We start from the raw sequence: 27,715 nt of genomic DNA, 5'->3' as shown, positions 1-27,715 counted from the left end.
CAGAGCATTTTTGCAATTGATCAAGCGTTTTGCCCACTCAAAGCCCTGCCACTTTTCCTTCCGTTCCTGAATCCCTTTAAGTACTGGTGGCAGCTCTTGCAGGAAATTCTTTCATTGCTGTTGAATTGTAAGTAAATTTGACTTGTGGCCATCACTTTTATGTTGTACTTAGTTTCAAAGTGAATTAGTAAACGTCATATGCTCGTTTATAAACAATGTGGTTTTTGGGGCAGATCCCCCACGTGTAAGGTAAATCAACATCATCTGCATGCTTATGGTAAACAGGGGTTTGTGTGCAGAGCCCTCGCACTAAAGAAAATGGGTGGACAGGCTTTAGACTGCTGTAAAAATGCATAAAAAAATTTAACATAACCCCTACTTTAATGGTGATTAGAACAGAAGGAAATAGTTATACACCCCAAGTACCAAGTGTTCATAGTATGTGGAATGTGTGGGCTGTGTTACTTTCATAAAGTCATTGTTGATGGTGCAGAGAGCGTGTCCATTGCAATAGAAAAAAGCAGGGCACTGCCAACGCTATTAAACAATTTGAGGGAATAAGTGTGTGTATCGCTCATGCACCTATTGGTCCTAGTATGTAGAATGTTGAGACAATCATTTCTGTAACAAAACAACTGAAATTTTAATTATTTGATATTGTATATAATGCCATGTACAAAAAGGACATTTCTGCCTTATTGTCCTTCATGGTTTTGTTTTTTGGTACTCTGGAACGTCCCTGACGTTCATGTGTGGAATGCTCCTCGTATGTAAGATGTCATGTTAAGACAACCATCAATAAAACTAGTAAATTCATTCTGTTGGAATGACCATAAACAATGTGGGTTTTCTTACATTTTTTACACTTTTTTCTGGCTTTCCATGGCCTGTCCCAATGGACTACAAAGACTTTCTCTTCGCTCTCGTAGGTATACTGTATGTTACCAGCTTCATGTCTGCGTTACTAAGAACGAACACCACCACACCATGCTTGATGCTCTAATTACACTTTTTGGATTTTGGAATGATTGAATTCCAATTGGATAGAAAAATGCCTTTTGGCAATTTCTTAGATCAAGCAATGTCTTATTGGGTTGTTTGATTTAGGGGTTCACCACTGAAGTGGTGATGATCCAAACGTCGTCTGCAGCGAATTTTAGGACCTATTGGAGCAAGACATAGGGTGTCAAAGGAAAGAGATTCCCCTGCAGCACATTGCTGTTATTCCTACATACAGAGGTTCCACAAGTTGGTGGAATCCCTTACACACACACACACACTCTCTCTCTCTCTCTCTCTCTCTCTCTCTCTCTCTCTCTCTCTCTCTCTCTCTCTCTCTCTCTCTCTCTCTCTCTCTCTCTCTCTCTCTCGAGACAAAAAAAAATCAAAAATTTAATACAAAAAAAAAAGCATAAAGGCTGTAAGCATGTGAGGTGTTAATACAGTACAAATTACAATTGTGGTTACAGTCAAACAGAGGCGGAGTGAAGGTTGTGTGCTGCGGGATAGCAAGCAAACAAGAATGTCAGTGTCAGTAAATGCCCCAAGAATGAATGATGCAGTGATCAATACTGTGAGAAGAGTGGCCAAAAAAACTGAAATTATTACGTTTACAGTATCACTGCTTCCCCAGGCAATAACAGCAAATCCCTGCTATAAGAACATTTAATTTATGAACCTGAGTGTGCAAAAATATCTTTAGGAAATCTTGACACTCGTGTCGGACAACTCGCTACAGCAGTGTTGGAAAAACCAACTGACCTGAAACAAAGAAGAATAGGCGATTGAGGGCAATGAGTTGGGTGCCTAAAATAATCATGTTGGACCTAAGAGCTTTTTGACTCGAACCTATGCTTGTAAGGGATCTCAATCACAGATAGGTCACTTTAAAGCAATAAAGCAATTTACTCCATGAAACTTAACCTATTAATGTATAGGGCCAGCTGTACTATATATACAAAGTTGATTAACCAAATCTTTCTAATACTGTATTATTATACAATAGTATACTACTGCACATTATATATCTAAATCTAAATTTAAGTGTAATGTATTGTATGAGGCCTCAATGTAAATAAGAAGTAAATAGCATCTAGTTCCCACATCTTTTTAAGATTAATAACGTTACAAATTGAAGTATGTTCTAATTTATTGCTATTAATTCTAACGTCAGCTACTTACTTTCTCACTTGTGATTCATGAAATTTATCTAAAATAGTTTTAGAATGTAATTACTTTTTGTTAATTCAACTGACTAATTCAGTACGATACGTTATTATGAGCAGTACACACTCTCTCTCTCTCTCTCTCTCTCTCTCTCTCTCTCTCTCTCTCTCTCTCTCTCTCTCTCTCTCTCTCTCTCTCTTCCTTTTTTTTTGTGTTTGAGGGGCGAAGGGTTCCTTTAAAAAAAAAACTGACTCCATCACATTGCATGGTTAGCTTCGCTTGTACTTCACAAAGGAATGTGTAAGAACTAACATTTAAGACTTCAATAGCTATAATAGTTTGGCACTTGAGTTATCCATTTAAATCAATATATATTTGTAACTTATTTAGATACTATATAATCATTATTACAGTTCAGTATATACAATTCATTTAGTATAATTAGATTTCTCTGTTTAGGCTCTACAGTAAGTGAATAACATTTGTAGTTTGTAGATACAGCCCACCATAAGTTTGCCCTTATTACAGTACAGTACTTAGTTTTTCGATGTATGATATGCTGACTCAAATTACTTGATATTTGATGCAGAATTGTGAATTTTTTTCTTTTCATTGAAACTTTCCCCAATTGGTTTAACATTTTTACACATTGTAGATAAGTGATTTTACCTCACTAAACCTTTTGTATACAGTACTAACTTTTTATTAAATGTATTTTTAGCATTTACAGTACAGTATTTTGTTTTATCATTTGTGTAAGTTTTCCTTATCCACAGTGTGTCTAATGTTCCTTTTGTACTAACACAGAATTATCGCAAACTCGCCAAGGAATATCATCCTGACAAGAATCCTGCCGCTGGAGACAAGTTTAAAGAAATTTCTTTTGCCTACGAAGTTTTAACAGATCCTCAAAAGAGGGAGGTTTATGATCGATTTGGCCTTAAAGGACTGCAGGTGGGTTGTGTGAGTTGGGTAGTTACTGAGCCCCAGTAGAAAGCCCATTCTGCAACTACTAAGGTTACAAATGTGTATTATTAGCATAATGTTACTACAATGCAGAAAACTGTGTGATCTAATTTTGAAAATGTGAAATTTGCTTTGTACAGGAATAAGGGATTTTGACGAAGGAAAAATCTATTTTTGGGGAGAGACCTGTGACGCCCGGTGAATGTCACTTGTGGTGGCGTTATTCTTCGTTCGTCCAAATTGGACTTGCTAGCAAAAAAAAAAATACCATAGTAAAAACAATAATAAAATAATGATAATAAAATAGGTCATAAAACGTAAGTGATATAACCTAGATGACAGCCAAATCACACAATAATATGATAAAAATGATGATAAAATTGTAATAACCAAGAACGAAGAATAACGACAACGTAACAAATAAATATAAAGATATAGCCTAAAACCGGGGTTAACATTAGGCTATATCTTTATATTTATTTGTTACGTTGTCGTTATTCGAAGAACCTCTCCAAATCGGTTCCTCTACAATTCCCACCTCCACAAGTGACATTCACCGGCCGTCACAGGTCGACCCAGAAAATATGATGCTATTTTTAGGCAAATGTTTGTAGTACTCATCCTATTTTAAATGGTTGTGTACTCTTCATATTTACTGTACTAGATTATTGAAGCAAAAATTGGTTTTGTGGTAGTCATAAATAATCATCATGATTCATCTCTTAAGGTCCTTCCTGTTTACCCATTTGATAGTGTTCTCTGTTTATTTAGTAGGCTTTTATTCAGTATGTTTTTATTTGCGAAATCCTTTCACCAAACTTTGTACTGTGTACCAAATGTAACAGTTGGTGTTAGAAGAGGTGTTCTTAAATTTACCTGGATAAGATATTTTGGATGTCTAATATAGAAGGAAGAAGAGTTGAACAAACTCTTTTTTTTGATATATGGGTGTGTATTAGTAGAGATAAAGGACGGCCGTTTCCTTGAAAACAAGAGTATGAAGGAATAGGTTAATGAGCAGTAAGAGTGGCAGAAGCATGGATGAAAGGGAGAAACTTGCTTGAGGACTAGTAAATAAAGATGTTCCATCGGTTGAGAGAACAGACTTATGGTGGATACTTAGTAATGTAGCTGGAACATGGGGTCTTGAAGATATGCATTTGTGATGGACCTTTGGATGTCAAAATTTGTATCTTGAGTATGTCGGAAGGAGCATTCATTATGAATGAGGAAATATGTCCAGAGCCAGAAAATAAGCAAGAATATGTTTATATCAAAATTGACGAGAAAGCTTGTGGAACAGTTAGTCAAGGGAATAGGAAATATTGACCTGGAAATAATGGAAAAGAACATGTAAGTTTAAGACCTGTCCAAATTGGAGTTCAGAATAGAAGGAAATGGAGAGGAACCCTTCTCATGGCTAGCCACTTTTCCTAGATTTTCTTCCTGAAAATCAGGTTTTTCAAATTTGTAAGAGATGATAGTTATTAGGGGATGTACGTTACAGTAATAATATTGCAGTAGGAAATTTTGCTGTATGGAAAAAAGAAAAAAATTAGGAAACCACTATTGCCCTTATTACAGTATCCAATGCTATACAGAAATCCCTTGATTGGGGTGAGAATGTTCATATGATTGTACTGGGTTTTAGTGCTGCCTTTGACTGTTAATCGTGAGGGCCTTGTTTTCAAATTCAAACAGTTGGGAATAGGTGGGTTTTTTTTTTATCGCTATAATTGAATTTTTGAGTAATAAGATTGCAGAGAGCTGTTCAAAGGCACCATATTGAGTATAGGCATGTTATATCTGGTGTTCTTCAAGGTAGTATTCTGGGTCTATTACTTTTCATACCATACACACACATGTGATTTGGCTTTGTAAAAAGCTTGTTGGATATTTATATTACTCTGTTTGCATCAATTCCATCTCCTAATTGCAAATCTGGAATTGCTGAATCCCATAATAGATATCTAGGTAAAATTAGTGCATGGTGCAAATTATGGGGTGTGAAGTTGATCCCTAACAAATCTGAAAATATGATAGTAAGTAGATCGAGGACAGTGGTTCCTCAGCATTGTTAGTTTCTTCAACTCCATATGACTTAAGATTTTTTGGTGTGGTTCTTGATCGCAAATTCACATTTGAGATACACATTCAGTCTGTTTCTTTTATTTACTTCAGGTTACATGTACATCCTGTACCTTCCATCACCGTGTTTTTTTCCCATTTGTATGGGGTAACACGGTTGCTTTCTTTTTAAAAGCCTTTGTTTTGGCGATTGGGGTAGACCGTAGTCCCGACCGACTGCCCTCCCTGTCATCGCTTAGACTCCGGTAGCCTTGGGTTGTACTAGCCGCCATCTCCCTTCCTCCCAGCATCGATGAGTCATGGCGTAGTTAGGTCGACAGTTTGAGACATGTGAGGTGTCTGTTATGTTTTTAGTAATTGGTCTGATTTTTGGGCCAAAGGCAACCCTTATAAGCTTTGATTTCTTTCATTATTTTGATTTACTTTACATAAAGAAGTGTGAATAATTGGCTTTTCTAGAATATTTTTGCGTATTCATTCAAAATTCAAACATACTTGATTAAAAATTAGGTAGCGGGATATTTTCATATGTCAGACCGGTTCACTTTGCCTCTACTGGTGTTGTCCCTTTCTTCGAAATATCCTTCACATAACATGTAATACAATCCTGGTCTATCCTAGTGTTAAATCGATAACTTATAAACTTCACTTGAGTACAGCCAGACCATGTCCTTCTGTGGGAGGGCGGTGTTAGGCACCACACATGTCAGAGAATGCTGAAAAACCAGCAAAAAAATGGGTGCACTTTATGTTCAGCCTTGTGGAAAACAAAAGTTAATGGAATTTATAGTTGTTTAATGCCAAAAACAAGAAAGGATTCACAGTTACATAACACCAAATAGAAAAGTCAGAGCCAGTTGACTTTGGGGCATGGAAATTCACTTATGTAACAGTATCAGTTTCGACTTATTCTCCTTTTATGCAGTATAATTGGAGTATGCTGTATTATATTTATAAACTTAAGTTATTGTGCAATCACAATGTCATTAGTATGAATACACCTTGACTGAAAAGACAAAAGCATAATTAATTATTTAACAGGGAAGTTGATATTGATACTGTTAATGAATTTTCAAGCCCTAGATTGATACTGTAATGATATTCTCTCTATCTATGAAGTACAGTACTGTGTCCTTGGTGTTATGTAATGGAGAATAGATAGCCATAAACATAGTGTTGTGGATTCCCAGGACTCAGGCAAATAGAGCAAACCTACAAAAGTTAAGGTCTGATTGGTATGTATTCACACATTTATATCAAGGTCCTCATGTTGGAAAGTTTTTTTTTAAATTGGTGGGGAGATTTTTTTGCTCAAATAATATTTAATTTGTTCCGATGCAATATACTTACTCCTAACTTCCTTCTATGGAGGTCTGTGTCAACTCTGTCACAACCATAATATTCCAATAGGCCCTCCCAGTTTTCCTAAACATGGATCCTCTGGCAGGACTTAGAATACCTTACCTGGCGGATGAATACATACTGTACGCCCAGTACAGGTCGCACAGACATTCCTTTCTCATTACATTTATGGTCGCTGTCCTGTGTACAAGTCGGCTGTCTCCCGAAGTATGACCTCTTTTCCTTTATGTTGCGTGTTCCACGTTCTCTTCCTCCCGTTGGGTCTGTGTTCTGTGTGTGTTCCACTAAGCATGGATTCTGTGTGTGTTAAACATTGTTGTCTGGGTGTGATTGAAAAGTCTTGTGTTGGCCGATGTGATTATGTCCCTGACTGGTGAACGCCAGACTGGGGTTCGAGTTCCGCTCAAACTCATTACTGAAGTTTCTTTGGTAGCTGCAACCTTACCATCCTAGTGAGCATAGAATGGGGGTTTGGGGGAGCCTATAGGTCTATCTGCTGAGTCATCAGCAGCCATTGCCTATCCCTCCTTGGTCCTAGCTTGGGTTCTGATCATATGTACATATGGTCAGTCTCTAGGATATTGTCCTGCTTGCTACGGCAATGTCACTGTCCCTTGGCTCTGCCATTCATGAGTGGCCTTTAAACGTGGAAGTTGATCTGCACTCATTTCGCACCTCATGTTGGGGTCATGTTTGTGTACGTGAGGACACCTGTCGGGAGTTTGTCGAGTGGAAGTGGATTCTTGTGGCAGGAAAGAGCCGAAGAAGGATTGCTCTCCTTTGAAGAAGAGTAGGGATTCCAGGGCCTCTACCATGAGGAGTACTTCTTTACCGGCTGTGTCTCCTGCCCCTTCCAAGGGTCCCACAGTTTCCCCTTCGGTGGTAGGGGCCCCCTTATCGTCGGTGCCGTTGGCTTTCCAGGAGGTTTCCTTAGAGCAGAGTCTTTATGCCATATGGGCCTACTTGGGTTCAGTGGGACTCCCTTAGCGTACTTTATGTTCAAGATGGTGGTTGCTTCTTGCGCTGCTTCGCTTGCAGCTTCCCAGGCCGGGCCACTAACCATTCATCCTCCTCCTGTCCCCGCAGGCTTGCAGCCCTCAGGGCCAGTGGCAGACCACGTGCCCACTCCAGATCCCTTGCTGGAGCACCTGGGTGCAACAGCCGCCTCGCTATGAGAGCACTTCCCAAATTCCCCTGACTGGTGGCTGGGTTCCTGGTCAGAAACTTTTTTTAACGCCTTCAGGTCTCCACAGAGGGTACCCCGGACGTGCTGATCAGCGATTGCCAAGCTTTCGTCATTGTCGAGGGTCGGGAGGCACCTTGCTGAGGCAGCCCCCGGTTTGGAGGATGGGAGAGCTTGGTGCCCTACGTTGTGACAGGATGGAGAACCGTGGTGGAAAGAGAAGGAGTTCCAGGTTCCTGTTGAGTGTAGTAGTCTCCCCTTCCAGGATAAATTGGGGCAGAACCAGCCGGAGGGATAGACGCTGTTGTAAGTCCTTGTTGCGGCATGTAGGCAGTAGCAGGCGTCGTCACAGCAGGAGTGGTAGTTGTCGGTGCGGCTATCGATGTTCCCACGAGGCCTGCAACAGCTTCCCTGCTCGAGACCTTCCGAGTCCGGCTTCCCTGCTCGAGACCTTTACGTCCCAGTAGACTCGAAGAGGGCCACTTCTCCCGTCACTGCTCGCTCTGCTACGGCGCTACCTGCTTCGTTAAGCGGCGCTCCTATCTGCTCCTCTCCTAGGGTATTCAGGTGGGAACACTGGTGGTCGTCATCAGGGCCCTACCATCGTGACCGACCCGTTTTGTTTGGCTCAGAGAAGGGCTCCTAACTCCCTCAAGCCCATCGCGCCGACGAAGGTGCGTCACTGGCGCTTCTACACTTAAGAGGGCGTCGAATCGTGGCATCTGGCAGCCGAAGATAACCTGGTGGAGTTGGCCCCAGCTACATGGAGGACAAACTGTTGAGCGGAAGCAGTCTCGATGGAAACCTTATGTTTTTCCTCGCATAAGGCTCCCTCGATTGACATCTGGATGGCGGCATTCTAGTCTTTCCTCATGAGACCCATCAAGTCTGACGACGAAAGGGAACAGTTCCGGAAGTAATATTCATCATGAGGATATTTCGAATAAATTAAGAAATTATATATAAAATACGCTACTCGTATGTGCGCAGTCTTTCGATATGGTAGCAAGACCTTCAGATCAGCTGATCATAACTAAAGGTAAACAATATTAAGTAATTCTTGACGTTTAAAATTCTTTCGAAAATGAAAAATAGAATACAAAAATGCTTTAATAGAGCATATGATATACTATTAAACATGAAAATGTTATAGTGATATACAGTACAGTAAGAAAATATTCATAAAAGATGACTTAGAGGATTGCCGAATATTGACGCATCATAATAAATCTACGGAAACGATTTTTTCACGACCTAGGATGCACCTCACTCCTTCTATCAGTCTAAAATCGATGACTACTGTAATATATGGATAATCCTGCACCCTCCCGATCTCAAAGTTACCGGATTAGTGATGAGCTTTCTGTAAAATATTCTATTGACTAGTTGTTTTTATATACAGCATTTTGAACGCTATCTGTCGTGGAATTATTACATACAGTAATCACTTAGCAGTAACAAAATGCAAATATACAAATCAAAAATGCAATTACATGTTGATAAAAATATATTCGTCACAATTCTCGTATACAGCTACTGAGCCGGGACTGGTTCCTAGTACCAAAGGGGTTAACACCTTGTTATGACTTTTAATTGTTATCTCTTTCCTGTGTAAAGGACTTGGGTTTTTATATTGTTAGGAAAAATACAAATAATTTTTTTTTTTGTACTTGGCACCCATCAATCACGTCTGTTTCTGACAAGTGAGTGGATGGTACTCCTAACCAATCCACTATCTTTGTTCCCAAGTTTCACTAACCGTTTCCCAGCTCTGGTCAGAAATTCTCCTGATGTAAGAATTGCTTTTATATTTAGGAAAATAAGAATTATCCTGAGAATTTTGTAAAATTTGAGTTCAGTTCTTTTATTGTTTCAAGTAAAATTTAAGTAGTAAATAAAACTTGGGTTAGGAGAGTACCGTATTTTGAAAATTTTCTCAACCTAGAATTTTTTTTACATTTATAACAGTATTTTTGTTGCCTGATTTTCCATAATTTTTCTTAAATGATAATGTATCTCTGCAGGAGGGTGGTGACAGTGGCTTCAGCTTTGGGCCAGAGGATCTATTTGGCAATTTCTTCGGTGGTGGCGGAGGACCATTTGGTGGACTGTTTGGAGGCTTTGGGGGTGGGGGTATGAGGGGACAGAGAAGGGGACCAAGAAAAGGAGAGAACACTATCCATAGACTAAAGTAAGTTTTAACAGATTAAATATTAAAGATCATCTTTGAATTTTGTATAGGACCTTGAAGTTTGTTCCCACACTAACAAACATTACGTTATTTACGTGGATATACTTTAGGTGGAGGTGAAACGTAGCCGTTAGACTTTAAATGCAAGGTGACAACCCTACCTAACCAATATAGTGGGTAAGTAGGGTGGCTGTGAGGTACCCAGCCACCTATATCTACTCACGGATCGAGGAACCATGTCACTTTTTTTTTCTTTTGGCTGGTAGAGAACGGATGTCTTCACACACTTCTCCTTCAGGCTTAGCCATTGAGACAATTGCTTTGTGCTCATCCTTCTTTCCTCCGGAGGGGAAAATTTTTTAATTCTCTTTTTGTTTTTTCTTCAGGCCTTACAGCTGCTCCTTCAGATGTCTTTGCTATCTACGTGGTCCACCTCGCCTCCCGTTCGCCTACCCAGCAGCCTTCTGCTGACGACGAGTCCTCACGCCACCTGTCGATCTCGTCATCACCCAATGATCCGCAATCTCTCTTTCTCTCCCCACAGGCAACGTTCGCCTGCTGCGGATCACGAAACTACGGATGATTGTCAACCCATGGCCAACTCTCCATCTGCTTGATGATCGCTAGGACGAGACAGATTATCCTCTTTCCCTTCCTGACGTTCCCCGCCAGGACGCCGTTTCCACAGAGATTGAAAGTTATCATGATCTCGACGCTCTTCTTGTAAACGATCACAGTCACGAGTTAAACACTGACAATTATGAGATAGAAGGTCACTCACGATCTCCATGCTCTTCTTGAAGATGATGACAGCCGCAAGTTAAACACTCACAGTTACAAGATCGAAGGTCACACATGATCTCGACATTCTTCTGCTAGAAGACATTCACACAAACATGAGCCAGACTCTCAGGATCATGAATTGAATGCTCACAATCATGAACTGGACGCTCACGGTCACGTACAAGACGCTCCTCTTCATGAGGCAGACGTCTTACAGATGTCTGTTGCTTCCTGTCCCTGGAAGAATCTTCATTCACTTGTTTGGTCTTCCCTTCGGGGTATTCCTCCGGCAGGAATTGGATTTGTCCGTTATCGTCCTTTATTCGGGTAATTCCTTTAGGGAAAACCTAGAAACAAGCCTCGGCTTCGTTTTCTCAAGCAACACTTTGCGTCATCCTTCTCCTTGAGATAGAACTCGTTTTTATGAATAGAACTTACCTGGCAGTTATATATATATAGCTTAGTCTCCGACTGCGGCAGAATTTAATCGAAAATCGCGGCAACCGCCTTGTGGTGGTTGTGTGGTTAGATGGTTAACAACCCTTACAGGGTGGTACTTGGAATCATTCCCGTTTTCTGTTCCTCAGATTATCTCTGCCGGCCGGATCGAGAACATCGTTGGTCCGCCTTTCAGAGTTTTTTCGGATCGCTTTCCCTTCATCGCCTTTTTGGACTTGGTTTTTGGTGAAGTACACTGTGTTGGGATTTGGCAATCGTGTTGTTTTTGTTTTTTTGTCTTTTTTCCTTTATTATCATGAGTGAGAAAATTCATTATCGTGTTTGTGCGAATGATATTTGCAAGGTGAGGTTGCCGAAAGTTTCGGGGGTGCTTTAGATAATAAGTGCAAGGAATGCGAGGTTTTAAGTGATGATGATTGGTTAGCTATGAAGCGCTATGTGCGCAAACTTGAGATTGATAGAGTTAGAAGAGCTAAATCAAAGTCAAAGTCTGCTAGTGAGCCTAGCTTAGATTTATCTATTGACCCTTTGCTTGTAACCCCTTTGGAAGGTATTCCTTCCCCAAATGTAGTGACTCCTGCCCCTTCTACAGGATCTGTGCCTACGGATGACCCTGGGTATGCTAAATTAGCTGCTGAATTGGAGGCCATTAAAGCACAGTTGGAAGCCTTTAAAGGTAAGGGTGTGGGTGAAATTAGTGTGTGAAAGTGCAGTGGAGGTGGCGACTGATCGAATCTGTCATACCCCTAGGTCTAGACCTCTACCAAGCTCCCAGGACCAAGGGAGAAGGTACGTCGAAAGCCGAAAGGGGGTGAGAGGTGCTTTTCCTCGGTCAGTCGTCGCCTCAGACAGTCCTGTTGCGATCTCCCAGGCTGCTCTTGACCGCCATAGGAAAGGCGTGTCGGATACGTTTGTGTCTTCGCCTGATCGTTCTCCCAGACGTAATTGGCGTTACGAATCAAGATCAATGAAGAGAGGGTGGAACCGGGACGTGCAGTCTCGCTCTCCCTCTCCCGGTTCGAGTAGCAGAGACCCTGATCCTTCGGAAGACGATTTCGATGTTCCTGTTAAAAGGGTGAAAGAGAGTCCTTAGCCCAGTTAATCCTGCTAGACTCCCTACTTCTTCTGCCAGTGCTCCCAGTCAAGCTGTACGACAACTGCCATCTTCGGCACCGCGAGAGCCAGCGGAGGTTGCTAAAGCTTTCATGGTGGTTATGCAGGAACAACTTTCATCGTTAGTTAAAGCTTTCAGCCACCCTTCTCAGTCCGTCAGACGTAAGGACGTCTCTTTGCCTGTTAAGAGATCTTCTTCTAAGAGAGATTTTAGTATCTCTCCCAAGAAACCTCTGCGCACTTCGTCGGCCGTACGACAACGCACACCCTCTTCATCCGCACGCTGCCAGGAATTTCCTTCCCCCCTCTCCCGGCGCCAGGACGATACTGCCTCTCGTTCTCGGCGCCGTGACGATTCCGTTTCCCTTTCAAAACGCCTGGACGTTACTGCCTCGTTTCTTAGGAAACAGGATGAATGCAGTATGCATTTTCAAGGCGAAGGCAGCCTGCATCTTCAGGACGCTTCCGTTTCTCGTCATCGTGACGATACTGCCTCTCGTCATCGTGACGATACCGCTTCTCGTCATCGTGACGATACCGCTTCTCGGCGCCAGGATTCAAACAGCTCTCGGTGCCAGACTGCTGGCAGCCCAACTCTTCGGGATGTTATCCTTGAGCAGGACCTCGAAGATATTTTGGAAGAGGAAGAAAAACCTGCCGACTCTTCTAGTGATTACAAGGTTCTTTCTCGCTCTCTTTTGGAACTTTATGGGGAGGAATTTCAACCTTCGGCCCCTCGTTCTCCTCAGTCTCAATTTACCAGGAAGAAAGCTACTAAGTCTTCGGCCTTCATCAAAATGAAACTTTCAATTTCGGCCAGGAAAGCTCTCGCTAAAGTGGATGATTGGATGAAGGAACGGAGACAAGCTGTCAAGACCACCTTTTCTTTTCCACCGTCTCGGCTCGCTTCCAAGGCCGGTATGTGGTATGAGACAGGGGAACCTTTGGGGTTAGGAGTGCCTTCCTCCTCCCAAGGTGACTTCTCGGCTCTTGTGGACTCGGCAAGAAGGCATGCTTTAAACTCTGCCAAGGTGATGTGGTCCATGTCGGAGCTTGATCACCTCGTCAAGGGAATTTTCAGGGTTTTCGAGGTTTTCAGCTTCCTGGACTGGTCTCTCGGGACTCTGGCCAGGAAGTCTGAACTCCTGGAGGACACGAAGGACCTGACGAGTATCATGTCCTGCATGGACAAGGCTCTAAGGGATGGAGCTAATGAATTGGCTTCCCTTTTCTCAGCAGGGGTCTTAAAGAAGAGGGCCCTTTTGTGCTCCTTCACCTCTAGATCTGTGACTGTTGCCCAGAAGTCGGAGCTACTTTACGCCCCTTTTTCACGTCATCTTTTTCCTGAAGCTCTGGTCAGAGATATCTCCCTTTCTCTTGCTCAGAAGGCTACTCAGGACCTTTTGTCTCGGTCGGCTAGAAAGACCTTACCTGTTGCTCCTGCTCCTCTGAAGAAGGAGGAGAAGAAGTTTCAACAGCCCTTTCGGGGCAGGATCTCCTCGAGAGCGGATTTTAGGGGGAGAAGACAAGAGTCGGGGCCAAGGACCAGCAGGGGTGCGTTTAGGCCCCGGTCCAAAAAATGAGATGGAAGTCCTCTAGACACCAGTAGGGGCAAGACTGTCTCGTTTTTGGCAGTCTTGGAAAAGGAGAGGGGCAGACACCTGGTCCCTCTCAGTCGTCAAGGAAGGTTACAAGATCCCCTTTTTAAAGAAACCACCTCTCTCAGACTCTCCCCTAGCCTTAGTGGCTCAGTACACCGACGCGGGGAAACGAGAGGCTCTTCTGGAGCTAGTCGACCAGATGTTGGTCAAGGGAGCAATAGAGCCAGTTCAAGACCTCGCCTCCCCAGGCTTTTACAATCGCCTGTTTCTGGTTCCCAAGAACTCGGGTGGATGGAGACCAGTCCTAGATGTCAGCTCTCTGAACGCCTTCGTGGAGAAAACAAAGTTCTCCATGTTGACGACTCAGTCAGTGCTGGCTGCAGTTCGTCCAGGAGACTGGATGGTTTCTCTCGACCTGCAGGACGCTTATTTTCACGTCCCCATTCATCCGTCTTCGAGGAGATATCTGAGGTTTGTGTTCCAGGGCAAGTGCTGCCAGTTCAGGGCACTTTGCTTCGGTCTCAGCACAGCTCCCCAAGTTTTCACCAGACTAATGGCGAATGTGGCAGGCTGGTTACACCAGGAGGGGATAAGGGTCTCCTTCTATCTAGACGACTGGCTGATCCGGTCACAGTCGAAAGAGAAATGTCTGGAGGACCTAATGAAAACTTATACGATCACTCAGGACCTGGGACTCATCGTCAACTGGGGGAAGTCTCAGACCGAGCCGAATCAGACTATTCTCTATTTGGGGATAGTTCTGAATTCAGTTCTTTTTCAGGCTTCTCCCTCCCAGGAGAGGCAGACCAGGTGCCTGGACAAAGTCAAAGACTTTTTGAGGAAGCAGGAATGCTCAGCGAAGGAGTGGATGAGTCTGCTGGGAACTCTATCCTCCCTGGAGCAGTTTGTCCCTTTGGGGAGACTGCACCTAAGGCCTCTGCAACACTTCCTCGCAAAGGTTTGGAACAGAAAGATCCAGGAGGACACTTTTTCTTTTCCCATTCCGACAGAGATCAAGGATCTTTTAATGTGGTGGCTGGACCCAGCTCTGTTTGGAAAAGGGATCTCCTTGTTCAAGAAGAACCCCGACCTAGTGTTATTCTCAGACGCGTCCGAGTCAGGCTGGGGAGCAACACTAGGGAACAAAGAGGTCTCAGGTATTTGGGAAGGGAGTCAGGTCAGTTGGCATATCAACAGGAAGGAATTGATGGCCATTTTGTTAGGGCTCAAGGCCTTCAAAACCTCGGTGTCGGGAAAGACTGTGGAGATCAATTCCGACAACACCACAGCTCTCGCGTACGTAAGGAAGCAAGGGGGAACTCACTCCCTCTCTCTGTTCTCAACTGCGAGAGAGCTTCTCCTCTGGGCGAACGAGAACGAGACCCAGCTGTTGACAAGGTTTGTTCAAGGGCAGAGAAACATCAGGGCAGACATGCTCAGCAGGAGGGGACAAGTCCTTCCTACAGAGTGGACTCTCAACCCGCATGTCTGTCGGAGCCTCTGGAAGTTGTGGGGCAGACCAGTAATAGACCTTTTCGTCTCCGGTCTAAACAAGAGGATCCCCAACTACTGCTCCCTAGTCCCGGACGAGGAAGCTGTTGCAGTGGACGCCTTCTTGATGGATTGGACGGGGCTGGACATGTATGCCTTTCCCCCGTTCAAGATCATCAATCTGGTTGTCAGGAAATTCGCTCTCCTCGATTCGGGACGAATGATCCTAGTGGCTCCATTCTGGCCTGCGAGGGAATGGTTCACCGAAGTGGTAGGGTTGCTGATGGACTTTCCAAGAAGACTCCCGGCAAGTCCAGATCTTCTCAGACAACCCCACTTCGAGAGATTTCACCAAAACCCCCTCGCTCTCAATCTGACTGCCTTCAGACTGTCGAGAAGCTCGTTAGATCTTGAGGCTTTTCGGCACAAGCGGCGAAAGCTATTGCCAGGGCAAGGAGGATCTCTTCACAAAGAGTCTACCAGTCAAAGTGGGAGACCTTTAGAGCTTGGTGCAGGAGGCGCAAGGTTTCCTCGTCCTCTACCTCTCTAAGCCAGATTGCAGACTTCCTTTGTACCTCAGGCAGGATGCTAAGCTGGCTGTATCTACCATTAAAGGATACAGGAGCATGCTCTCGACCGTCTTTAGGCATAGAGGCTTAGAGTTATCTCAGAATAAGGATTTGCAGGACCTCATTAGGTCTTTTGAGACAACGAAGCAGGTGCACTTAAGACCCCCTTCTTGGAACCTGGATGTGGTGCTTAAGATTTTGTGCTCCAGGAAGTTTGAGCCTATCTCGCAAGCTTCTCTGCGAGATGTGACTAAGAAAACCCTCTTCCTTTTGTCTCTAGCGACTGCCAGGAGGATCAGCGAGGTCCAGGCAATCGAGAAGCGTGTAGGCTTCACCCTAAATGGAGCGGTTTGTGCCTTGAGGTTCAACTTTCTCGCCAAGAATGAGAACCCTTCGAAACCCTGGCCCAGGACTTTTGAAGTCCCTAACCTGACGAATCTAGTAGGTCAGGAACAGGAAAGCCTCCTCTGCCCGGTTAGGGCTCTCAAGGCTTATTTGGCCCACACTAAGAGCGTGAGGGGTGCTTCCAACTCCTTATGGTGTTCGGTGAAGGATCCTCAAAAACCCCTGTCAAAGAACGCTTTGTCCTTTTTCCTGAGGGAAACTATTAGGGAAGCCCACCTCTTTTGTGAGGAAGAAAACTTCGCCCTGTTGAAAGTACGGGCTCACGAAGTAAGGGCCATTGCTGCTTCGCTGGCATACCGGAAAAATATGTCAGTTAAGCAGATCATGGACGCAACGTTCTGGAGGAGCAACTCTGTCTTCGCTTCTCATTACCTCAGAGAGGTAAGAGTGGACTATGACAAGTGTTATACCTTGGGCCCATACGTAGCTGCGGCTTCTGTATTAGGCAAAGGAGTTACTACCCCCACTCAACCTTAGTTTATGTACTTGTATATGGGTTTGTGTTTTTTATGGTTGTCTGAGGTCCTCGTCCTGTGGTACGGTTCCCTCAGTCCAGATAGATAGTTTATATCTATTTCTGCAAGGTTAGATGGTTAGCTTTAGTAAGGTTGCAGGTTTTTTTATATGGGAAGGTAGTTTTCTGAAGTCTAGTCAAGTTGTTGGTCCTACCCCTTTGACAGACTCGATTGAGTTGTTTGCAGCGTAGCAGGTCTACTCCTGGCTGAACACTCCTAAGGGAAAGCGACTCTAGAGGCAGTTACCTTTGAAGTCAGCTACCTTAGCAGGTAAGGAATCAAGGTGTTTGTTCTCCTACAACTCTTTTGTTGTTTCCCCAACTATGTTTTTCTGTCTGTTTCCTTCCTCCAAATGTGTGAATCAGCTATATATATATATAACTGCCAGGTAAGTTCTATTCATAAAAATGGAGTTTTTATGATAAAACAAAGTTTTATGAATACTTACCTGGCAGTTATATATATATTTTAAAGCCCACCCACCTCCCCTCAGGAGACAGGTCGGGCAAAGATAATCTGAGGAACAGAAAACGGGAATGATTCCAAGTACCACCCTGTAAGGGTTGTTAACCATCTAACCACACAACCACCACAAGGCGGTTGCTGCGATTTTCGATTAAATTCTGCCGCAGTCGGAGACTCGGCTATATATATATAACTGCCAGGTAAGTATTCATAAAACTTTGTTTTATCATAAAAACTCCATTTTGATATCCCGTTTGGGGGATTCCTTCGACGGGAATTTGATTCTTCCTTTTTCCACTTTGGATACCCTGTGCACTTATTTGGATTTTATTGAATGCAGCCCTTCTGCGGGAGACTTCCTCCAGTGGCCTCTGTTTAGAGGCCTTCCTTCAGGAAGCATAGCGAATATCAATGACAGGCATTGATCATCTTCCTGGAGATAGAGGAAAAATTTTTTGACCTTTTTGTGCAAATTAAAACAAGAATAGATTTTATTTTTAAATAAGTGCATGAAGCTTGAACAGTAGCAATTTATATTATAGTAAGTAAACATTTTCTATTTTGTTTTATGATTCTATCAAGTTCCTGAATAAATTTTATTTACCTGTTTAATTCCTTTTAAGCTATTGAAACAAAGGCTACACATTTTCTGAAGCATCGCCCCCACTAATTTTAGCTACGAGCTGCCACTGGTTAGGATCTCTTCTATCACATCCTTCCCTAAAGGTTTCACAATTTCCTGTTGCAGTAACTAAGCTTTTGATGCATTAGTAAGATAACTTGGGTACAGGACCAGTTTCTTTGAAAAAGGCAGTTTGGTATTGAGCAGTATTCTCAGCCGCCTTTGACCACAGCCAATACCTATGGATCGGATTGTTTTCTTTCCAAGACGGGGAAGAAGTGGGACAGTCTTTCCCCTACCGAACTTTAGCTAAAATGACTGTTGCACTATTCCTCTAAAAGGTTTTCGAGTTCGGTCAGAAATCCTTGTGCAATGTCTACTGTAACGGTATTCTGTTGTTTAATCTTTTGGAAGACAGGGCCTCCTTTGCCCATCTGAGCTTGAGAAATCTGACCCAAAACTGGAAGGTTGAATAATTCATGAAACCAACTTTGAGTTATATATTCTGCTCGAGCAACTACTTAATCAATGTTAGCTCTATTCAACACATGTCCCAAAATAGGAGTTAGAAATTCAATTTTGTTTATTCTTATGTGGATACAAACTTCTGAGTCATTTAAATGGGTTAATGTCAATTTTCTATGGCCAGACATAAAAGAAAAAAACTGGATCCAGTTACAACTGCTGCTGTGATGCAAGCTCCACTCTTCTGGTCGCCATCCCGTTAAGATGTCTTCCCTCTTTGCTCTATGATCTCGACTTGGCCTATCCACACTGTATTACCCTTTAGTATTTTGTCTTTTTTCTTTATTATTCCTACTAATTATGCTCAACACTGTCTTGTGTCATGCGGACTTGTCCTAGCCGTGATGGTCACCCTTGTGGCACTTTTACAAGTTGGGTTGAGGTGGATCAGCATCCTCTCTGCCCCTCATGTTATGGTAAATGATGTTCTGTGGAATCTCTATATGAGTATTGTAGAGAGTGGCCGTCCTCCCAGTGGGAGATATATTGTTCCTGGTGCAAGAAGTGAGCCAAGAGGGATCATTCCCATCCTTGTCTTTTGGTGAGAGCAAGAAGTGTAGGCTCTTTTCTGCAACAACCGACATCCCCCACCCTGCTTCTTTGTGTCTTGAGCCTTCTGAGGCTCCAGTTACAGAGGACGATGTCCATAAATGAATTATTGGTGATTCTAACTTTGTAAATGTATTATCACCTAATAATCACGTACAGAGTGACCAAGAGTCGATGCTCAAGACTGATCCCTTGGCTATGGCTGTGTGCTCCGAGCCCGATCCAGTCCCAGCTTCCCTGGTCCCTGGTTATGCTGATATATATAGATCTCCCTTTCCTCATTAGTATATTGAATGGTGAACCCTTTGTGGGGAAGTTTCTGTGGGGTGACTTTTCACTTTTGTAAATATCTCCTGTAAAAACATCGTACTTCCTTTTGTTGCTATACATGTAAGGCACACCCTAGTGTCGAGACTGCCATTTCTCTGCGTATGGAGTCAGGCCTAAAGGAGGATCTATTTCCTTCACCTGCTCATTCCTCGTATCCCCAGGGGTCCTCAGCACTGCTCTCCTCTTAAGAGTTCTCAGGAATTGTCCCAGAACTTCCCAGTGTCCACAATCGCAATATTTGTGTGACCGAGTTATTCTAATCCTGTTTTTTCTCTCTTCTAAGCAAACTGCTCGGAAGCGGACTGTAATAACTATGCATTCTTTGATTCCATGTGTGTTACACGTCTCACAGCCAAGGCACATCCTCAGGCTAACAAGTTTGTACGTGCCACTGATCCTACACAAGGACATCACTGAACACGCTGTCATTTCAACGTGTGATGGTTTTTACAGATTTTTCAGAATAACTTAAACCTTTCTCAGGTATTTCTACTTTACAGGTTCAAGTGATGAAAAGGGTACTGGAGACTACCCTCTTCAACTATGAAAGGCCTCCCATCTGCAGTAGTGGATGTCTCGGTAACCAAACGTCATAGATGTGGTCCTCGTAGGAGGCGCCCTAAGTGGCCTTCCTCGGAGAGATCGTACTCTACCCTCTGGTTAAATTCCAAAAAGTACCTTCATGTTTCTCTTTCGCACACTGCTAAGCGTAGAAACGCTTGGTGTGAGTGAGATTCCTCCTATTCTTTCTCAATCTCCTCTTCTTTCCATTCACTGAATGTTGTTAGAGTAAGGACATTCGAGGAAAGGCTAAGTCTTCTGGCGAACCCTCAAAAGGTGGAATTGCTAAGTAGTCCTAAACAAGATCTAATTACAGAGACTCGTAGTCTAATTACAGACAGTCCCCAACCAACGAACGCAGTAGGGACCAAGATACCGTTAGTAGCTTGAATTGTTCATAAATTGATACTGTACAAGAACTCCTAGGTTTAAATTTTGGCCGAGGATAATTATGGCCTAACTGAGATGCCTATTATTTTCAGAAGGCAACTATAGTCCACTTTCATATAAAATGAATATCAGGTTATTACATATGATGTTTTACTTACTTTATCATCTTACATTACTGTATGTAATGTATATAATGTTGTATAGTATGTTTTTATCACAAGAGAAACATACAAGTGGCCGTAGGCACCCACTATGTTTGCCTAGATAATACCAGTGTTTACACTACATTTCAAATAAATGTACATAAGGTTTTTTCAGTTTCACTACCCAATTTTATGCTATAAACTTACTGCATTTATCTACTTCATGAATGGTTTGGTAGTGTTAAATAAAATCCTGATGGTAGGAATCAGGTGGCAACTGCCATTTACACTGTTTTGGTCCATGCCGTGGCCATCCGGCTTCTGAGATATTGGGATGACTGGCTTCTGGCAGTCTCAAGCCTTCCTTATAAAGCATAGAGATCTAGACTTTTGCAGGGAGCTGGGAGTTCAATTGGACCTAGAGAAGTCCAGCCTCATCCGTCAACAGAACATCTGATATCTAGGCATGGAAATTGAGTCGGTATTAAGATTTAGGAAAGTGGCATAAATCATCTTGGAAGGGACACTGCTCCCTGCTCACTCTTGGCAGAACCTTCTGGAACACCTCACTTGTTGGAGAAGCTGATCCCCTTTGGGAGGATGCATGTTTGCTGAATGCAGTTGGCTGGGAAGAGCTGGTTGCCTGAAGCATCAAGTATCTGGAAAGTAGAGTGGGAGTATCTTGCATTACTCCACTTCTTGGAGGTCACGATGTGGTGTTGAACAACTCCACAGTAGTGACCTATATCTCCAAGCCGGGACCCGAATTCTCGCTCTTGCTATGCCGACTAGCAGTAAAGGTACTTTGTTGGGTACAAAACAGCGCTGTGTCCCTCTCGGTGAGGTTCACTTTTAGGAAGAGAAACGTCTTTGAGGACCATTTGAGTCGACTAGGGATGGCTGTTGGTTTTGTATGATCTTTGCTTCTTCTTCTATTGGCAAAGGGTCCCTTGACTTTTTGGGTTTCCCCATCACAAGACATGTTTGACGCTTGCCTGAAAGCCAAGTTCCCGGTGTCTTGCTTATCAGTCCCAAGTCCAAGCGGCAGCAATAGTTATGGAACGGACTAAGGCTTTTACGACTCAACGCCTTTCTGTGATTTGTCAGGTCCTAAACAGAATCCGAGTGTCCAGAGAAGTTAAGAGTAATGCTGTGGTGGTTTTACGACTGTGGCCAGATGTAGCACGCAGATTGCTTAGTGTCTGAATGCTGACTACACCAACATACTATGACAATGAAATACCCCGAAATCCTGGCAAAAGGTAAATAATCAAGAGAACTGGGCACCCCCCTCGATTTTTTATACTGGGCAAGGGTACCCAGCTAGAACCTCAAGTTTCCCTATTATCTTTTCCTTGGGTTCCCCATCTCCCTCTGAATTGCTATGCATGGAGTCCTAAATAAGAGGAACAGATACTTTCTAGGTAAGATATTTTTTCAAACATTAGAAGGGAAAAAAATGTAAATTATCTCTAGGCTGGTGACAGGACACAGTGGAAAAAATATATATTGTAAGAGGCTTATAGAAACAGATTTAATAAGAAATGAGACATAATTAGTTTGACAATAATATTTTTGTAAAAAAAAAAAAAAAAAAAAAACAACTTAGTATCCCTTTACATTTAAGCCTCGCAGTAACAAGATTAAAAAATTATTTTGAATAACCCCCTAAAAAAAAACCTTCACCTGTTGAACACTCGTATGGGTTCCTTATACAAAACAAAACATATATATTATACAATATGGATGGATCTGAATACAAATTTTAACGGGGCTCTGGGCCAAAGACCAATGAGCTTCTGTTGACTTGAAAACCGTTTAATGTTCATTTCACCAAGAACTCATCCAAGGAATTATTTGTATCTTCTCGGTAGGCTTCTTTATCCTGAACTTGTTTATTCTCTGTCTTTTTTTGGCTGATGTTCCAACATCTTGTTTCTTTTTAATTTATGGCTCCACAGTGTCATCTTCAGTTGACGAGCACCGTCGTCTCGTTTCTCCACTAATTTGCACCGTGGCTCAAATTAAGTCTTGCAATTAATAGGCCAAGGGCATAAATTATTTTTTGCCTTTTAGGGTCTTTTTCCATGTTCTAGCCTACAGTACACCACTGTAAATGGAAGGCAATCGTACTCTCCTGGGGTCAACAATCCCTTCTGACTTTGTTTTTTTGGGGGACCTCGGGCAAAACAAATGAATTTACGACCAACACCAAGAAACCTGGCTAGTGTCCCAATTTCCAAGCATGACAAGCTAAATTTTAACATCAGTTCCCTGCTGAGTGTAAGGGGGTCATGAAACAAATGGACAAAGAGCTTACTGTAAATTAAAGTACACTATATAAAAACAAAATTAATAATAAGAAATTTAATGCATTTGAAATTTGGATTTTCCTTGGAACCCAAAAAAAATAATTGAAGTTTTTTCACACAAACCCCTTATCATTATTATATTGGTTACTTTGAGGGCAAGAATCCAGCTTATATTAATTCATATTTTTCCTCAAGTCTTGTAAACGTCAGGAATGTTATTTTACTTAAACGCTCAGGTGGGTTTAGACATGGATTTTCTGTACTGTCTTTTGTTCTGATCTTTTTGTTTGAACCGTTGTAAGTTCTAGGTCTTCATCCATCTCTTTTCCATGAATTCATGGGCTTTCTTACGTAAATTTAGTTACATCTAGATAGCTTTTCTTACCAACTGTTTCCCTTCTCATCTTAGCTCATAACCAATCCATCGCAATCTTTGGTAATTTTCCAGTCTGGTCTGTGAACTAAGGTTAGTTTGGTAATGATGCTTATATTATCTTTACATAATTTAGGTATTATAGAATACCAAGTCTTTTTTTTTTCAAGTTTTACATTTTATAAAATTTATGGCTTTGTATGGTAAGAAGTGTTAACCCTTTTACCCCCAAAGGACGTACTGGTACGTTTCACAAAAGCCATCCCTTTACCCCCATGGACGTACCGGTACGTCTTTGCAAAAAAATACTATAAAAAATCTTTTTTTCATATTTTTGATAATTTTTTTTTGAGAAAATTCAGGCATTTTCCAAGCGAATGAGACCAACCTGACCCCTCTATGACAAAAATTAGGGCTGTTAGAGCAATTTAAAAAAAAATATACTGCAAAATGTGCTGGGAAAAGAATAACCCCCTGGGGGTTAAGGGTTGGAAATTTCCAAATAGCCTGGGGGTAAAAGGGTTAAATGTTTTACCTTTAGAATATTACTATATATGCTATGTATTGCTTATTGGCCATATCATAATCCTATGTATGTAAAACCAAGTAAAGTTGGATGAAAGCATTAGAAATTGACCCATTGAAGAGTAATTTTTACAAAATTCATAAAATCAGATAATTTCCTAAGATGTAACTACACTGCAGTACTGTAAATCAAAAGTTCATGTTTTGGGGGAAAATAAGTCTGTCAAAATTTCAATTCTACAATAATCATGTTTTTATTTATTTTCAGAGTAACTCTTGAGGATTTATATAATGGGAAAATATCGAAACTTCAGCTCTCGAGAAATACCATCTGTACAGCTTGTGGAGGGTAAGTTTTGTTAGTTTAGTCACACTTTTAGGGCTTTTTACATAATGCCACGGAAAGAACTTGCAAGGATTGTAAATCCAAGTTTGTTCCTAAAAGTTGTTAATCATAGAAAGACTTAAATCCAAGTTTGTTCTTACATACATATACCAAAGGCACTTCCCCCAATTTTGGGGGGTAGCCGACAACAACAAGAAACAAAACAAAAAGGGGACCTCTACTCTCTACGTTCCTCCAGCCTAACAAGGGACTCAGCCGAGTTCAGCTGGTACTGCTAGGGTGCCACAGCCCAACCTCCCACATTTCCACCACAGATGAAGCTTCATACTGCTGCTACCTCCGCGGTCATCTAAGGCACCGGAGGAAGCAGCAGGGCCTACCGGAACTGCGCCACAATCGCTCGCCATTCATTCCTATTTCTAGCACGCTCTCTTGCCTCTCTCACATCTATCCTCCTATCACCCAGAGCTTTCTTCACACCATCCATCCACCCAAACCTTGGCCTTCCTCTTGTACTTCTCCCATCAACTCTTGCATTCATCACCTTCTTTAGCAGACAGCCATTTTCCATTCTCTCAACATGGCCAAACCACCTCAACACATTCATATCCACTCTAGCCGCTAACTCATTTCTTACACCCGTTCTCACCCTCACCACTTCGTTCCTAACCCTATCTACTCGAGATACACCAGCCATACTCCTCAGACACTTCATCTCAAACACATTCAATTTCTGTCTCTCCATCACTTTCATTCCCCACAACTCCGATCCATACATCACAGTTGGTACAATCACTTTCTCATATAGAACTCTCTTTACATTCATGCCCAATCCTCTATTTTTTACTACTCCCTTAACTGCCCCCAACACTTTGCAACCTTCATTCACTCTCTGACGTACATCTGCTTCCACTCCACCATTTGCTGCAACAACAGACCCCAAGTACTTAAACTGATCCACCTCCTCAAGTAACTCTCCATTCAACATGACATTCAACCTTGCACCACCTTCCCTTCTCGTACATCTCATAACCTTACTCTTACCCACATTAACTCTCAACTTCCTTCTCTCACACACCCTTCCAAATTCTGTCACTAGTCGGTCAAGCTTCTCTTCTGTGTCTGCTACCAGTACAGTATCATCCGCAAGCAACAACTGATTTACCTCCCATTCATGATCATTCTCGCATAACAGTTTTAATCCTCGTCCAAGCACTCTAGCATTCACCTCTCTCACCACTCCATCAACATACAAGTTAAACAACCACGGCGACATCACACATCCCTGTCTCAGCCCCACTCTCACCGGAAACCAATCGCTCACCTCCTTTCCTATTCTAACACATGCTTTACTACCTGTGTAGAAACTTTTCACTGCTTGCAACAACCTTCCACCAACTCCATATAACCTCATCACATTCCACATTGCTTCCCTATCAACTCTATCATATGCTTTCTCCAGATCCATAAACGCAACATACACCTCCTTACCTTTTGCTAAATATTTCTCGCATATCTGCCTAACTGTAAAAATCTGATTCATACAACCCCTACCTCTTCTAAAACCACCCTGTACTTCCAAGATTGCATTCTCTGTTTTATCCTTAATCCTATTAATCAGTATTCTACCATACACTTTTCCAACTACACTCAACAAACTAATACCTCTTGAATTACAACACTCATGCACATCTCCCTTACCCTTATATAGTGGTACAATACATGCACAGACCCAATCTACTGGTACCATTGACAACACAAAACACACATTAAACAATCTCACCAACCATTCAAAAGTTATTAATCATAAAAAACTTTATTTCGAGCAAAAGAACATCCCCACTGAACATGCCCAGCCAATTGATCACAAAGTTCATGCTTATGCCAAATGTACCTCAGAAAGTTGTAGGGAAGGGAGGAAGGCAATGGAAGATCAAAGTTAATTGATTTGATGTTAAAACATTGATTATAGGAAATATAAGAGTACAAGGAGCAGGTTAATTGATTGAAAGAAAACACGTCAAGGACAGTAACTCCTCCCTTTCCTGAGAACGGGTTTATTCAGTAATAATTACTATTCCTATTAGTAGTCTGGATTTTTTTAGTAAAAGGTGTATTCTTTCAACTGTAAATAGGAGCTCCTTTAAATCTAAGATCGTACCAAGTCAGAAAGTCGTGCATGTGATGCATTTCCTTTTTCATTTCTATGGTTTTAGTATCTTTACTATCTTTCTTAATCATCTAGGAGGCCAGTATCACAATACTGTACTATACTGATAACCTTACAACTTCTTGACTATATATGGAATCGCTGTTTTTGGTGAGTCAAAAACACGTCCGAACATTCACGGGTGCTAACAAGGAATGAGGGGAACATTCACGGATGCTAACAAGGAATGAGGGGAGAAGGATAGGTAGTGGTGGTGGTGGGGGGGGTCAGTAGCTGTAGTGAACGACACCTCATAGTAACGGGGGATTTTGAGGAGAGAGAAGTCTAATTGGAAAGGGATCTCTGGTAGTGGTGTCACTCGCCCCAGTTTTAATACCGACACCCTTTATGGGTGAGCGAGCTGGGTATATTTGTGGCATTCCATGCTACCTTTTTCTCTGATATATTTAGCAGTATTTATACCTTTGAAATGGTGCTTTAAGGAGCATTTCACTGGGCGACACAGGTTTCTCGCCCAGAAATAGATTTTTCCTTCGTCAAAATCCCTTTTCTGGGCTCGAGCTGTGTCGGTCCGTGAAATGCTCCTCTAGCACCATTTCCAAGGCATAGGTATTGCTGAATATACCAGAGAAAAAAGAGATGCATGGAATGCCAGGAATAAACCTAGCTCGCTCACTCTGAGTGTCGGTATAGAAAACTGAGGCGTGATTGAACCAGGACCATAGATCCCTCACCAATTAGACCTCTCCTTCATCAACATCCGCCCTCTCTACCCCTACATCTCCCCACCCCCTATCCACATTCCTCCTCAGCACTTGCGTTGGTCAGACGTGTTTTGTTTTGCTCTGTGTTGTTTTGTGTTTTTTGGAAGATGTCCGACGTTTTAAAGATCCCTGCTCCCAAATTGAGTATTATATTTGTCCGTTTGGGATTTCTCGGTAGCGACACTTATTATTCTTAACCGTGTTTGGTTTTTTGTTTTTGCCGCTGGTTATTCCCTTTTTCATTTAATTTCTTTCCTGCATATCCTCCCTGCTGCAATCTTTCCATCTTCTCTTTCTTTTTCCCTATGTCGCCATCTTGGAACCTGCCTCTCCATCACTGTGGCCAACATACTCATCCCTCATCACATGTCCATACCATCTCAATCTTGCTTCCTGCACCTTTTTTTGGAGCTTCTGTAACCCCTGTTGTTCCTCTGATGTGTTCATTTCTCATTCTATTTTCCCTCGTTGCTCCACACATCCAGCGCAGCTCCTCATTTCTGCTACGTTTAATCTTTCATCTGTCCTCTTGACTGTGAGTTTCCATGCCATAGAGCATTGTTGGTCTTACAGCTGTTTTTTATACCATTCCCCAGTCACACAATACACCTGACACATCTCCAATTTTTCTATCCAAATTGTATCCTGCACTTAATCTCTCGTGCCCCACTTCCGGTTTCATCCACCAAAGATCTTAAATATTTGAATTTATCCACTCTTGATGTTTTCTTCATCCAGCACCATGCCC

General features: G+C 42.3%; 1 protein-coding gene across 2 annotated transcripts in view; it reads left to right on the top strand.

Annotated features, from left to right (window-relative positions):
• LOC137619699 (dnaJ homolog subfamily A member 2-like) overlaps positions 1-27,715 on the top strand; it is a 72,495-nt gene that overhangs the window by 8,517 nt on the left and 36,263 nt on the right. Inside the window, exons 2-4 of one of the 2 annotated variants that reach the window (XM_068349978.1) lie at positions 2,974-3,120; positions 9,790-9,956; positions 23,956-24,036. In XM_068349978.1, coding sequence (XP_068206079.1) covers positions 2,974-3,120; positions 9,790-9,956; positions 23,956-24,036 — 395 coding nt within the window. The remainder of the gene's footprint in view (positions 1-2,973; positions 3,121-9,789; positions 9,957-23,955; positions 24,037-27,715) is intronic. The other variant, XM_068349979.1, reaches the window with a different exon arrangement.

Source organism: Palaemon carinicauda, chromosome 26 (genome assembly GCF_036898095.1).
Source record: "Palaemon carinicauda isolate YSFRI2023 chromosome 26, ASM3689809v2, whole genome shotgun sequence".
Taxonomy (NCBI): Eukaryota; Metazoa; Arthropoda; class Malacostraca; order Decapoda; family Palaemonidae; genus Palaemon; species Palaemon carinicauda.
The sequence above is the reverse complement of the archived record's forward strand: the minus strand, read 5'-3'. Positions and strand labels throughout refer to the sequence as shown.